The 15104-nt window shown below is 43.1% G+C and overlaps 1 protein-coding gene across 3 annotated transcripts in view; it reads left to right on the top strand.

The window, feature by feature from the left end:
• LOC115131252 (engulfment and cell motility protein 1-like) overlaps positions 1-15104 on the top strand; it is a 231846-nt gene that overhangs the window by 199463 nt on the left and 17279 nt on the right. For all 3 annotated transcript variants that reach the window (XM_065020322.1, XM_065020323.1, XM_065020321.1), the window contains one exon: positions 6482-6645. In XM_065020322.1, the coding sequence (XP_064876394.1) occupies positions 6482-6645 (164 nt within the window). The remainder of the gene's footprint in view (positions 1-6481; positions 6646-15104) is intronic.

Below are 15104 nucleotides of genomic sequence, written 5' to 3'. Positions count from 1 at the left end.
CTTTTAACAAGGCACACCTGTTAATTGAAATGCATTCCAGGTGACTATCTCATGAAGCTGGTTGAGAAAATGCCAAGAGTGTGCAAAGCTGTCATGAAGGCAAAGGGTGGCAACTTTGAAAAATCTAAAATATATTCTGATTGGTTTAACACTTTTTTGGTTACTACATGATTCCATATTTGTTATTTCATAGTTTTTATGTCTTCACTATTATTCCGCAATGTAGAATATAGTAAAATAAAGAAAAACACTGGAATGAGTAGGTGTGTCCAAACTTTTGACTGGTACTGTATAAATATGTTTGGACACATTCCAGGGTTGATTCCAGGCTTTTTCTTTATTTTTACTATTTTCTACATTGTAGAATAATCGTGAAGACATCAGTGCTGCATCAGATGACCTGGCCTCCGCAATTGCCCGACCTGAGATGGTTTGGGATGAGTTGGACCGCAGAGTGAAGGAAAAACAGCGAACAAGTGCTTAGCATATGTGGGAACTCCTTCAGGACTGTTGGAAAAGCATTCCAGGTGAAGCTGGTTGAGAGAATGCCAAGAGTGTGCAAAGTTGTCATCAAGGCAAAGGTTGGTTACTTTGAATAATCTAAAATCTCTATGAGCTTTGCACACCTGGATTGTACAATATTTGCACATTATTCATTTTCAAATTCAAGCTCTGTCAGGTTGGTTCTTGATCATTGCTAGACAGCCATTTTCAAGTCTTGGCATAGATTTTCAAGACGATATAAGTCTAAACTTCAACTAGGCCACTCAAACATAAAATGTTGTCTTGGTAAGCAAATCCAGTGTATATTTGGTCTTGTGTTTTAGGTTATTGTCCTGCTGAAAGCTGCATTTGTCTCCCAGTGTCTGTTGAAAAGCAGACTGAACAACTTTTTCCTCTAGGATTTTGCTTAGTTTGCTTAGTTCTTTTCCGTTTATTTTTACTTTAAACAGTCCTTGCCGATGACAAGCATACCCATAACATGCTGCAGCCACCACCATGCTTGAAAATATGGTACTCAGTGATGTGTTGTTTTTGATTTGCCCCTAACATAATGCTTTGTGGTCAGGACATAAAGGTAATTTTTTTCCCAATTTTTTTTGCAGTTTTTACTTTAGTGCGTTATTGCAAACAGGATGCATGTTTTGGAATATTTTTATTCTGTACAGGATGGCCATAACAAAGGGGTTGAATAATTATTGACTCAAGACATTTCAGCTTTTCATTTATTTTTTTTATTTTTTTTTACCACTTTTTTCCCCCAATTTCATGCTATTCAATTTGAAGTTACAGTCTTGTCTCATCGCTGCAACTCCGGACAGGCGACGGTCGAGAGCTGTGCGTCTTCCAAAACACAACCCAGCAAAGCCGCACTGCTTCTTGACACAACGCCCGCTTAACCTGGAAGCCAGCCGCACCAATGTGTTGGAGGAAACACGGTGCACCTAGCGACCGTGTCAGCGTGCACTGCGCCCGGCCTGCCACAGGAGTCGTTAGTGTGTGATGGGACAAGGATATGCCTGGCGGCCAAACCCTCCCCTTAGCCGGACTACGCTGGGCCAATTGTGCGACAGAGCCTGGACTCGAACCCAGAATCTCTAGTGGCACAGCGTGCACTGCGATGCAGTGCCTTAGAACACTGCGCCACTCGGGAGTTCCAGGTTTTCATTTTTTATGAATTTGTAAAATGTTCTAAAAATAAAATTCCACTTTGACATTATGGGTTATTGTGTGTAGGACAGTGACACAAAATCCCACTTTTAATCCATTTTAAATTCAGGCTGTAATACAAATAAATGTGGAAAAAGTTACCCCACTCTTCCACCAAGGCACCTGCAAGTTCCCGGGCATTTCTGTGGGGAATTGCCCTAGCCCTCACCCTCCGATCCAACAGGTCCCAGACATGCTCAATGGGACTGTAACGCTCATTCCTTTGACGATAAACGCGAATCCGTGACTGGTCAGTGAAGAGCACTTTTTGCCAGTCCTGTCTGGTCCAGCGACGGTGAGTTTGTGCCCATAGGCAATGTTGTTGCCGGTGATGTCTGGTAAGGATCTGCCTTACAACAGACCTGCAAGCCCTCAGTCCAGCTTCTCTCAACCTATTTGCGGACAGTCTGAGAACTGATGGAGGGATTGTGCGTTCCTGGTGTAACTCGGGCAGTTGTTGTTGCCATCCTATACCTGTCCCGCAGGTGTGCTGTTCGGATGTACCGATCCTGTGTAGGTGTTGTTACATGTGGTCTGCCACTGCGAGGGCGATCAGCTGTCCGTCCTGTCTCCCTGTAGCGCTGACTTAGGCGTCTCACAGTACGGACATTGCAAGTTATTGCCCTGGCCACATCTGCAGTCCTCATGCCTCTTTGCAGCATGCAACTGTGACCTTAATTGCCTACCTTCTGTAAGCCGTTAGTGTCTTAACTGCCATTCCACAGGTGCATGATCATTAATTGTTTATGGTTCATTGTACAAGCATAGGAAACAGTGTTTAAATCCTTTAAAATTGAGAGATGTGAAGTTATTTGGATTTTTACGAATTATCTTTGAAAGATAGGGTCCTGAATAAGGGACGTTTCTTTTTTTTGCTGAGTTCATATATGATGGTGTGTGTGTATAGACAGTATGGACACGATATGAATGGAAAAAGTGTGTACAGCAGTAGTTATATAGGATGAGCCATGACTAAAATACAGTATACACAGTTGAAGTCAGAAGTTTACATACTTAGGTTGGAGTCATTAAAACTTGTTTTTCAACCACTCCACAAATTTCTTGTCAACAAACTATAGTTTTGGCAAGTTGGTTAGGACATCTACTTTGTGCATGACACAAGTCATTTTTCCAACAATTGTTTACAGACAGATTATTTCACTTATAATTCACTGTATCACAATTCCAGTGGGTCAGAAGTTTACATACACTAAGTTGACTGTGCCTTTTAAACAGCTTGGAAAATTCCAGAAAATGATGTCATGGAAGCTTCTGATAGGCTAATTGACATCATTTGAGTCAGTTGGAGGTGTACCTGTGGATGCATTTCAAGGCCTACCTTCAAACTCAGTGCCTCTTGTTTGACATCATGGGAAAATCAAATAAATCAGCCAGCAATTTCCAAATGCCTGAAGGTACCACGTTCATCTGTACAAACAATAGTAAGCAAGTATAAACACCATGAGACCACACAGCTGTCATACCGCTCAGGAAGGAGACGCGTTCTGTCTCCTAGAGATTAACGTACTTTGGTGTGAAAAGTGCAAATCAATCCCAGAAAAACAGCAAAGGACCTTCTGAAGATTCTGCAGGAAACAGGTACAAAAGTATCTATATCTACAGTAAAACGAGTCCTATATCGGCATAACCTAAAAAGCCGCTCAGCAAGGAAGATGCAACTGCACCAAAACCGCCATAAAAAAGCCACGGTTTGCAACTGCACATGGGGACAAAGATTGTAATTTTTGGAGAAATGTCCTCTGGTCTGATGAAACAAAAATAGAACTGTTTGGCAATAATGACCATTGTTATGTTTGGAGGAAAAAGGAGGAGGCTTGCAAGCCAAAGAACACCATCCCAACCGTGAAGCACGGGGGTGACAGCATCATGTTGTGGGGGTGCTTTGCTGCAATAGGGACTGGTGCACTTCACAAAATAGATAGCTTCATGAGGATGGAAAATTATGTGGATATATTGAAGCAACATCTCAAGACATCAGTCAGGAAATTAAAGCTTGGTCGCAAATGGGTCTTCCAAATGGACAATGACCCCAAGCATACTTCCAAAGTTGTGGCAAAATGGCTTAACGACAACAATGTCAAGGTATTGGAGTGGCAATTACAAAGCCATTACAGACCTCAATCTTATAGAAAATGTGTGGGCAGAACTGAAAAATCCTGTGCGAGCAAGGAGGCCTACAAACCTGACTCAGTTACACCAGCTCTGTCAGGAGGAAGGCTACTTGAAATATTTGACCCAAGTTAAACAATTTAAAGGCAATGCTACCAACTACTAATTGAGTGTATGTAAACTTCTGACCCACTGGGAATGTGATGCAATAAAACCTGAAATAAATAATTTAAAATAAAGTGGTGATCTTAACTGACCTAAGACAGGGAATTTTTACTAGGATTAAATGTCGGTAATGTAGGTTAACTTCCAACTGTACATGTAAAGTGGGTGAAACAGTATGGAAACAGTACTAAAGTGACCAGTGTCCAATGACTTTAGGGTGGTAGCCAGCTAGTACCCGTGACCAGGCAGGGTACTCGGTGGAGGCAGGCTAGTGGTGACTATTTAACATTCTGATGGCCTGGAGTTTGATAAACAGCTTCTGTCTTTTAGTCCCAGCTTTGATGCACCTATACTGTCTCCTCTTTTTAGTGGGGTGAAGTGGCCGTGGCTGAGGTTATTGATGGGTTTTTTTGGCTTCCTGTGACACCGGGTGCTGTAGTTGTCCTGAAGGGCAGGCAGTGTGCTCCCGATGATGTGTCGGGTAGACCTCACCACTCTCTGGAGATCCCTGACGATGCGGGCGGTGCAGTTGCCGTACCAATAGTGCATCTGTAGAAGTTTGTGAGGGTTTTAGGGGCCAATACTAATTTCTTCAGCCTCCTGATGTTGTTGCGCCTTCTTCAGAACACTGTCTGTGTGAAGGGGCCATTTCAGGTCGTCAGTGATGTGCACGCCGAGGACTTTTGTACACTCTCCACTGCGGCCCCGTCTATGTGGATGGGGGCATGCTCTCGCTACTAGCTCCTGTAGTCCATGATCAGCTCCTTCGTTTAGTTGAGGAAGAGGTTATTTTCCTTCACAGTCATGGGTGAACAGGGAGTACATGAGGGGGCTGAGCACGTACCCCAGTGGGGCCCCCGTGTTGAGGATCAGCGTGGCGGAGGTGGTGTTGCCTACCTTCACCATTTGGGGTCATCCCATCAGGAAGTCCAGGACTTGTGGAGGGATTTAGCTGAGCTGTAGGTGTTAAACACTGTTTATTTGTCACATACACATGGTTAGCAGATGTTAATGCGAGTGTAGCGAAATGCTGAGCTGTAGCTGACGACCAGCATTCTTACGAAGGTATTTCTCTTGTCCAGGTTGGATAGGGCGGTGTGGAGTGCAATGGAGATTGCGTTGTCCATGAATCTGTTGGGGCGGTATGTGAATTGTAGTGGGTCTAGGGTGTTGGGTAAGGTGGAGGTTATATGGTCCTTAACTAGCCTCTCAAAGCACTTCATGATGACAGAAGTGAGTGCTACGGGGCGATAGTCATTTAGTTCAGTTACCTTCGCTTTCTTGTACAGGAACAATGGTGGACATCTTGAAGCAAGTGGGTACAACAGACTGGTATATGGGGAGATTGAATATGTCCGTAAACACTCCAGCCAGCTGGTCTGCACATGCTCTGAGGACGTGACTTGGATTCCGTCTGGGCCGGCAACCTCATTAGGGTTAACACGCTTAAATGACGTGCTCACGTCAGCCACAGAGAATGAGAACAGTCCTATTGAGCTGAGGGGGTCCGTGTTGGCAGCACTTTTTCCTTCGAAGCGGAGGAGGCGTTTAGCTCATCCGGAAGCCGATGTCTGCGACATGGGTCACAGAGGAGTTTATTCTACAGTCATAACAGCATGTTACATGTTCCATTCAGTAGAACATGTTATTGGTGTGATCTGTGGTCATCTAGATATCAATGATGGAATTGTCTCCTGTTAAATTCCTGTTTTAATAAATGTGCATGTTTAGTGTACCTGGCTCGCTCGAAGATTTGAGCTCTAATTGTGTGAGCGCTGATCGCACTGCTCCTACAGTCAAAGCAAACAGCGGCTGCCTTCCCTATGCAGTGAACTAACTTTTGACCAGGGCCCATTGGGCTCTGTTCAAAAGTAGTGCACTATATATGGAATATGGTGCCTTTTGGGACAAAGACGAGGCCTTTGGAGCGTGACAGCAGCCCGTGTCGTCCCAGACTGACAGGTTCTTTGATATGCTGATCATTTGCTTGTTCGTCTGGCTTTCTGCCGCAGGCGTTCACTTCCTCCCCTTCTCACATCGTGTCTCTCCCGCTCCGCTCCTGCTATTCTCCTGAGCTCTGCAAACATCCTGTAGAGCAGATACGTTTTGAGGTGGGATGTTTGCCTGAGAGCTCCAAAAAGTGATCTGAAAATGTCCACTGAGACATCTACTTGTGTGCAAGTAATACAAATACAAATATTCCATCCAAAGTGCCTTCATAAAATGGCATCTTTCCATCACATCATGGGACGACACTGTTTCCTAAACAGAGATTCATCCTAGTCCAAAAAATCTATTTTAATTAAGAATCTCCATTGAGAATGCTTTCTAAACCAGGTCTAAAATAAATCTGTGTGTGGGAAGCCAGCCCCATATGTGTAACCTAGATTTCCTTCTCTCTCTACCTCCTATCCAGACATCCAAGGTCTTTCCACCTCTCCACTCCTCTAAATCCCCCTCTTTCTTTTCCTCTTAGGTGATGCAGGTGGTGAGGGATCAGATCATGCGAGCGCTGATACAGAAGCCTAATTCCCTGGACCAGTTGAAGAGTCGCCTGCAGAACCTGAGTTACACTGAGATCCTGAAGATACGCCAGTCTGAGAGGATGAACCAAGAAGACTTCCAGTCCCGCCCCATCCTGTGAGTCTACTGTGTGTGTGTGTGTGTGTGTGTGTGTGTGTGTGTGAGGATGGGAAAGGGGGATACCTCGTCAATTGTACAACTGAATACATCCCGAGTGGCGCATCGGTCTAAGGCACTTCATCCCAGTGCTAGAGGCATCACTACAGACCCTGGTTCGATTCCAGGCTGTATCACAACCAGCCGTGATTGGGAGTCCCAGAGGGCGGCTCACAATTGGCCCAGCGTCGTCCGGGGTAGGCCGGCATTGTAAATAAGAATTTGTTCTTAACTGACTTGCCTAGTTCAATAAAGGTTAAATAAATACTGTCGTGTCTTCCGCATTTACCCAACCCCTCTGAATCAGAGAGGTGCGGGGGGCTGCCTTAATCAACGTCATCGGCTCCCGGTGAACAGTGGGTTAACTGCCTTTCTCAGAGGCAGAGCAACAGGTTTTTACCTTGTCAGCTCGGGGATTCGATCCTACCCGCCAGGCCAACGTGCGTGATGGTCCTCTCAATAGGAAAAGACGGAACTGCTTGAGAAGGACACAGCAGTCAGTGATATCGCTGTCTAGATGTACCCAATCCTTCATTAAAAGAAGACAAAAACATTGAGGCAGAAAGGAAATAGGAAATAAAGGAAATAGCTGCTAATATTCATGACATGGATGTCCTCATGCCCCATCCTTTACCCAGTCCAAAAACAGACGAAAACAGGGAACAATAGACAATTAGTTTATACTAATTTAATAAAACGTCCCTCCACCCTCGCTCATTTCCATCCTTTATCCATTTGTTCATATAATGTCGGCTATTGGCACAGCACACCTGCGTTCAGTTCCCCTCAGGATTGAAAATCTGCATTAAAATCGAATTTGTCTACAAATGGTGTTCTGAGTGAATCCTCCATTACGGTCTTATAGTGCATCAGACTATAGAGAGTGTATGTTCAGTTCTATTAAAGCACTCCTTAACTGCTTATGGATAAAGTCGTAGTAATGAAGGACATTGTTTGTCCTGTCACTGTATTTTAAGGAATTTAGCATCTAGCGGCATTGAAAATCATTTCATGCAGCCAGCTTGGTCTCTGAAGAACCGGACAGTGGCATGTATGGAGCTGATATTGATCATGTGAAAGGGTCATTGTTATTGGAGAAATGAGGGAGGGGAAATGGTTTTAGCTTTTAGACGGTAAGCGTCAGATGTTTGGGACGTGGGGTTGTTCAAACCTTAGGATTGCATTGTGCTGGAAAGAAAAAGACCCGTGTAACATTGACCTTCTGTAAGGGCTTATATAAACAGGGTCTTAACAAGAATATTACATTCATTAATGCAGAGGAAACATTTATGAGAGAAGGTGTTAGGCTGCATCTCATATGGTTTGAAAATAAAAGAGAGCCGCACACTCTAAGAGCTCAGATGCAAACATTTAATTACCAACTACCAACGTTTCGACAGCCAAGCTGTCTTCTTCAGGGTATAATGCAGGGTATAACCATAATCTCATATGGTTCCAGGTTGGTTCCAGATTTCCTACATAGGGCCCTTGGTCAAAAGTAGTGCACTCAATGTACAGCTTTACCTAATGTAATGTACAATACAGTAACTGTATAGAAGGGGAGAAAAGTCATGTATAATTCATTCTTGAGTCCTCCACATAATTTGCTTCAATATTTCACGCTTCAATAATGAAGTACGTTTCCATTTCTATTTGGATTCCACTCCCATCTCAGTGGGTCCTGCCACTCTATACTCTGTGTCCAGGAACATTTAATACAAGCCATCCCAGAGATTTATCTACAGTATGTGGCCTTTGAAAGAGCTCATTTGGGTGCTTTTCAGAGGTGAAGAGTGAATGAGATTCAGCTGCAATGAATCTGATTTATAAAATGGCAGTGCCAAAAGTCTGAGACACAGACAGGGCGACAGACAGTCTGAGACACAGACAGGGCAACAGACAAAGTCTGAGACACAGACAGGGCAACAGACAAAGTCTGAGACACAGACAGGGCGACAGACAGTCTGAGACACAGACAGCGCAACAGACAAAGTCTGAGACACAGACTGGGCAACAGACAAAGTCTGAGACACAGACAGGACGACAGACAAAGTCTGAGACACAGACAGGGCAACAGACAAAGTCTGAGACACAGACAGGACGACGGACAAAGTCTGAGACACAGACAGGGCGACAGACAGTCTGAGACACAGACAGGACGACAGACAAAGTCTGAGACACAGACAGGGCGACAGACAGTCTGAGACACAGACAGGGCGACAGACAAAGTCTGAGACACAGACAGGGCGACAGACAAAGTCTGAGACACAGACAGGGCGACAGACAAAGTCTGAGACACAGACAGGGCGACAGACAAAGTCTGAGACACAGACAGGGCGACAGACAAAGTCTGAGACACAGACAGGGCGACAGACAAAGTCTGAGACACAGACAGAGGGCGACAGACAAAGTCTGAGACACAGACAGGGCGACAGACAAAGTCTGAGACACAGACAGGGCGACAGACAAAGTCTGAGACACAGACAGGGCGACAGACAAAGTCTGAGACACAGACAGGGCGACAGACAAAGTCTGAGACACAGACAGGGCGACAGACAAAGATGATTTCACTATGTGGAGTAACTGAATCCTTAGCGTCCCTTCCCACTGACAGATATCAGAGTAGGGTGAAGTTTCCCCTAGATGCTGATCTTGGGTCAGTTTAACATTTTCCTAACTAGGATTTGGGGAGAGGAAGCTGATCCTCGATCTGTACCTAGGGGAAACTTCAACCTTACGCCGTTCTATTCTAATAGGTCGTCTGGTTAGTGTCCCTAATTCCAGTTTGAATAGTGCCGTTCTATTCTAATAGGTCGTCTGGTTAGTGTGCCTAATAGGTCGTCTGGTTAGTGTGCCTAATAGGTCGTCTGGTTAGTGTACCTAATTCCACTTTGAATAGTGCCGTTCTATTCTAATAGGTCGTCTGGTTAGTGTGCCTAATAGGTCGTCTGGTTAGTGTCCCTAATTCCAGTTTGAATAGTGCCGTTCTATTCTAATATGTCGTCTGGTTAGGGTGCCTAATAGGTCGTCTGGTTAGTGTGCCTAATAGGTCGTCTGGTTAGTGTACCTAATTCCAGCTTGAATAGTGCCGTTCTATTCTAATAGGTCGTCTGGTTAGTGTGCCTAATAGGTCGTCTGGTTAGTGTGCCTAATAGGTCGTCTGGTTAATGTACCTAATTCCAGTTTGAATAGTGCCGTTCTATTCTAATAGGTCGTCTGGTTAGTGTGCCTAATAGGTCGTCTGGTTAGTGTGCCTAATAGGTCGTCTGGTTAGTGTACCTAGTTCCAGTTTGAATAGTGCCATTCTATTCTAATAGGTCGTCTGGTTAGTGTGCCTAATTCCAGTTTGAATAGTGCCGTTCTATTCTAATAGGTCGTCTGGTTAGTGTCTCTAGTTCCAGTTTGAATAGTGCCGTTCTATTCTAATAGGTCGTCTGGTTAGTTTACCTAATTCCAGTTTGAATAGTGCCATTCTATTCTAATAGGTCGTCTGGTTAGTGTACCTAATTCCAGTTTGAATAGTGCCGTTCTATTCTAATAGGTCGTCTGGTTAGTTTACCTAATTCCAGTTTGAATAGTGCCGTTCTATTCTAATAGGTCGTCTGGTTAGTTTACCTAATTCCAGTTTGAATAGTGCCGTTCTATTCTAATAGGTCGTCTGGTTAGTGTCCCTAATTCCAGTTTGAATAGTGCCGTTCTATTCTAATAGGTCGTCTGGTTAGTGTGCCTAATTCCAGTTTGAATAGTGCCGTTCTATTCTAATAGGTCGTCTGGTTAGTGTCTCTAGTTCCAGTTTGAATAGTGCCGTTCTATTCTAATAGGTCGTCTGGTTAGTGTGCCTAATAGGTCGTCTGGTTAGTGTGCCTAATTCCAGTTTGAATAGTGCCGTTCTATTCTAATAGGTCGTCTGGTTAGTGTCCCTAATTCCAGTTTGAATAGTGCCATTCTATTCTAATAGGTTGTCTGGTTAGTTTACCTAATTCCAGTTTGAATAGTGCCATTCTATTCTAATAGGTCGTCTGGTTAGTGTACCTAATTCCAGTTTGAATAGTGCCGTTCTATTCTAATAGGTCGTCTGGTTAGTTTACCTAATTCCAGTTTGAATAGTGCCGTTCTATTCTAATAGGTCGTCTGGTTAGTTTACCTAATTCCAGTTTGAATAGTGCCGTTCTATTCTAATAGGTCGTCTGGTTAGTGTCCCTAATTCCAGTTTGAATAGTGCCGTTCTATTCTAATAGGTCGCCTGATTAGTGTGCCTAATTCCAGTTTGAATAGTGCCGTTCTATTCTAATAGGTCGTCTGGTTAGTGTCCCTAATTCCAGTTTGAATAGTGCCGTTCTATTCTAATAGGTCGTCTGGTTAGTTTACCTAATTCCAGTTTGAATAGTGCCGTTCTATTCTAATAGGTCGTCTGGTTAGTGTACCTAATTCCAGTTTGAATAGTGCCGTTCTATTCTAATAGGTCGTCTGGTTAGTGTACCTAATTCCAGTTTGAATAGTGCCGTTCTATTCTAATAGGTCGTCTGGTTAGTGTGCCTAATTCCAGTTTGAATAGTGCCGTTCTATTCTAATAGGTCGTCTGGTTAGTGTGCCTAATAGGTCGTCTGGTTAGTGTGCCTAATTCCAGTTTGAATAGTGCCGTTCTATTCTAATAGGTCGTCTGGTTAGTGTCTCTAGTTCCAGTTTGAATAGTGCCGTTCTATTCTAATAGGTCTTCTATTCTAATAGGTCGTCTGGTTAGTGTGCCTAATAGGTTTGAATAGTGTCTGGTTAGTGTGCCTAATTCCAGTTTGAATAGTGCCGTTAGTGTATTCTAATAGTGTCGTCTGGTTAGTGTGCCTAATTCCAGTTTGAATAGTGCCGTTCTATTCTAATAGGTCGTCTGGTTAGTGTCCCTAATTCCAGTTTGAATAGTGCCATTCTATTCTAATAGGTCGTCTGGTTAGTGTACCTAATTCCAGTTTGAATAGTGCCGTTCTATTCTAATAGGTCGTCTGGTTAGTGTCCCTAATTCCAGTTTGAATAGTGCCGTTCTATTCTAATAGGTCGTCTGGTTAGTGTCCCTAATTCCAGTTTGAATAGTGCCGTTCTATTCTAATAGGTCGTCTGGTTAGTGTCCCTAATTCCAGTTTGAATAGTGCCGTTCTATTCTAATAGGTCGTCTGGTTAGTGTACCTAATTCCAGTTTGAATAGTGCCGTTCTATTCTAATAGGTCGTCTGGTTAGTGTACCTAATTCCAGTTTGAATAGTGCCGTTCTATTCTAATAGGTCGTCTGGTTTGTGTGCCTAATTCCAGTTTGAATAGTGCCGTTCTATTCTAATAGGTCGTCTGGTTAGTGTGCCTAATTCCAGTTTGAATAGTGCCGTTCTATTCTAATAGGTCGTCTGGTTAGTGTGCCTAATTCCAGTTTGAATAGTGCCGTTCTATTCTAATAGGTCGTCTGGTTAGTGTGCCTAATTCCAGTTTGAATAGTGCCGTTCTATTCTAATAGGTCGTCTGGTTAGTGTCCCTAATTCCAGTTTGAATAGTGCCGTTCTATTCTAATAGGTCGTCTGGTTAGTTTACCTAATTCCAGTTTGAATAGTGCCGTTCTATTCTAATAGGTCGTCTGGTTAGTGTGCCTAATTCCAGTTTGAATAGTGCCGTTCTATTCTAATAGGTCGTCTGGTTAGTGTCCCTAATTCCAGTTTGAATAGTGCCATTCTATTCTAATAGGTCGTCTGGTTAGTTTACCTAATTCCAGTTTGAATAGTGCCGTTCTATTCTAATAGGTCGTCTGGTTAGTTTACCTAATTCCAGTTTGAATAGTGCCGTTCTATTCTAATAGGTCGTCTGGTTAGTGTGCCTAATTCCAGTTTGAATAGTGCCGTTCTATTCTAATAGGTCGTCTGGTTAGTGTGCCTAATTCCAGTTTGAATAGTGCCGTTCTATTCTAATACGTTGTCTGGTTAGTGTCCCTAATTCCAGTTTGAATAGTGCCATTCTATTCTAATAGGTCGTCTGGTTAGTTTACCTAATTCCAGTTTGAATAGTGCCATTCTATTCTAATAGGTCGTCTGGTTAGTGTGCCTAATTCCAGTTTGAATAGTGCCGTTCTATTCTAATAGGTCGTCTGGTTAGTGTCCCTAATTCCAGTTTGAATAGTGCCGTTCTATTCTAATAGGTCGTCTGGTTAGTGTGCCTAATTCCAGTTTGAATAGTGCCGTTCTATTCTAATAGGTCGTCTGGTTAGTGTCCCTAATTCCAGTTTGAATAGTGCCATTCTATTCTAATAGGTCGTCTGGTTAGTTTACCTAATTCCAGTTTGAATAGTGCCGTTCTATTCTAATAGGTCGTCTGGTTAGTGTGCCTAATTCCAGTTTGAATAGTGCCGTTCTATTCTAATAGGTCGTCTGGTTAGTGTGCCTAATTCCAGTTTGAATAGTGCCGTTCTATTCTAATAGGTCGTCTGGTTAGTGTGCCTAATTCCAGTTTGAATAGTGCCGTTCTATTCTAATAGGTCGTCTGGTTAGTGTGCCTAATTCCAGTTGGAATAGTGCCGTTCTATTCTAATAGGTCATCTGGTTAGTGTGCCTAATTCCAGTTTGAATAGTGCCGTTCTATTCTAATAGGTCGTCTGGTTAGTGTACCTAATTCCAGTTTGAATAGTGCCGTTCTATTCTAATAGGTCGTCTGGTTAGTTTACCTAATTCCAGTTTGAATAGTGCCGTTCTAATTCTAATTAGTGTGCCTAATAGGTCGTAAATAGGTCGTCTGGTTAGTTTACCTAATTCCAGTTTGAATAGTGCCGTTCTATTCTAATAGGTCGTCTGGTTAGTGTGCCTAATTCAGTTTGAATAGTGTGCCTAATAATAGTCGTCTGGTTAGTTTGTGCTGGTTAGTTCTAATTCCAGGTCGGTCTGGTTAGTGTACCTAATTCCAGCTTGAATAGTGCCGTTCTATTCTAATAAGTCGTCTGGTTAGTGTGCCTACTAGGTCGTCTGGTTAGTGTGCCTAATAGGTCGTCTGGTTAGTGTACCTAATTCCAGTTTGTATAGTGCCGTTCTATTCTAATAGGTCGTCTGGTTAGTGTGCCTAATTCCAGTTTGAATAGTGCCGTTCTATTCTAATAGGTCGTCTGGTTAGTGTGCCTAATTCCAGTTTGAATAGTGCCGTTCTATTCTAATAGGTCGTCTGGTTAGTGTGCCTAATAGGTCGTCTGGTTAGTGTGCCTAATTCCAGTTTGAATAGTGCCGTTCTATTCTAATAGGTCGTCTGGTTAGTGTGCCTAATTCCAGTTTGAATAGTGCCGTTCTATTCTAATAGGTCGTCTGGTTAGTGTCCCTAATTCCAGTTTGAATAGTGCCATTCTATTCTAATAGGTCGTCTGGTTAGTCGTCTGTTTGTTAGTGTGCCTAATTCCAGTTTGAATAGTGCCGTTCTATTCTAATAGGTCGTCTGGTTAGTGTGCCTAATTCCAGTTTGAATAGTGCCGTTCTATTCTAATAGGTCGTCTGGTTAGTGTGCCTAATTCCAGTTTGAATAGTGCCGTTCTATTCTAATAGGTCGTCTGGTTAGTGTGCCTAATTCCAGTTTGAATAGTGCCGTTCTATTCTAATAGGTCGTGTGCTGGAATTAGTGTTCTAATAGCCTAATTCCAGTTTGAATAGTGTTCTATCTGGTTAGTGTGCCTAATAGTTTGAATAGTGCCGTCTGGTTAGTGTGCCTAATTCCAGTTTGAATAGTGCGTCTGGTCTGGTTAGTGTACCTAATTCCAGCTTGAATAGTGCCGTTCTATTCTAATAAGGTCGTCTGGTTAGTGTGCCTACTAGGTCGTCTGGTTAGTGTGCCTAATAGGTCGTCTGGTTAGTGTACCTAATTCCAGTTTGAATAGTGCCGTTCTATTCTAATAGGTCGTCTGGTTAGTGTGCCTAATTCCAGTTTGAATAGTGCCGTTCTATTCTAATAGGTCGTCTGGTTAGTGTGCCTAATTCCAGTTTGAATAGTGCCGTTCTATTCTAATAGGTCGTCTGGTTAGTGTGCCTAATAGGTCGTCTGGTTAGTGTGCCTAATTCCAGTTTGAATAGTGCCATTCTATTCTAATAGGTCGTCTGGTTAGTGTGCCTAATAGGTCGTCTGGTTAGTGTGCCTAATAGGTCGTCTGGTTAGTGTCCCTAATTCCAGTTTGAATAGTGTCGTTCTATTCTAATAGGTCGTCTGGTTAGTGTGCCTAATTCCAGTTTGAATAGTGCCGTTCTATTCTAATAGGTCGTCTGGTTAGTGTCCCTAATTCCAGTTTGAATAGTTCTATTCTAATAGGTCGTCCATTCTATTCTAATAGGTCGTCTGGTTAGTGTCCTAATTCCAGTTTGAATAGTGCCGTTCTATTCTAATAGGTCGTCTGGTTAGTGTCCTAATTCCAGTTTGAATAGTGCCGTT

Source organism: Oncorhynchus nerka, linkage group LG7 (assembly GCF_034236695.1).
Source record: "Oncorhynchus nerka isolate Pitt River linkage group LG7, Oner_Uvic_2.0, whole genome shotgun sequence".
NCBI classification, from domain to species: domain Eukaryota; kingdom Metazoa; phylum Chordata; class Actinopteri; order Salmoniformes; family Salmonidae; genus Oncorhynchus; species Oncorhynchus nerka.
The sequence above is the reverse complement of the archived record's forward strand: the minus strand, read 5'-3'. Positions and strand labels throughout refer to the sequence as shown.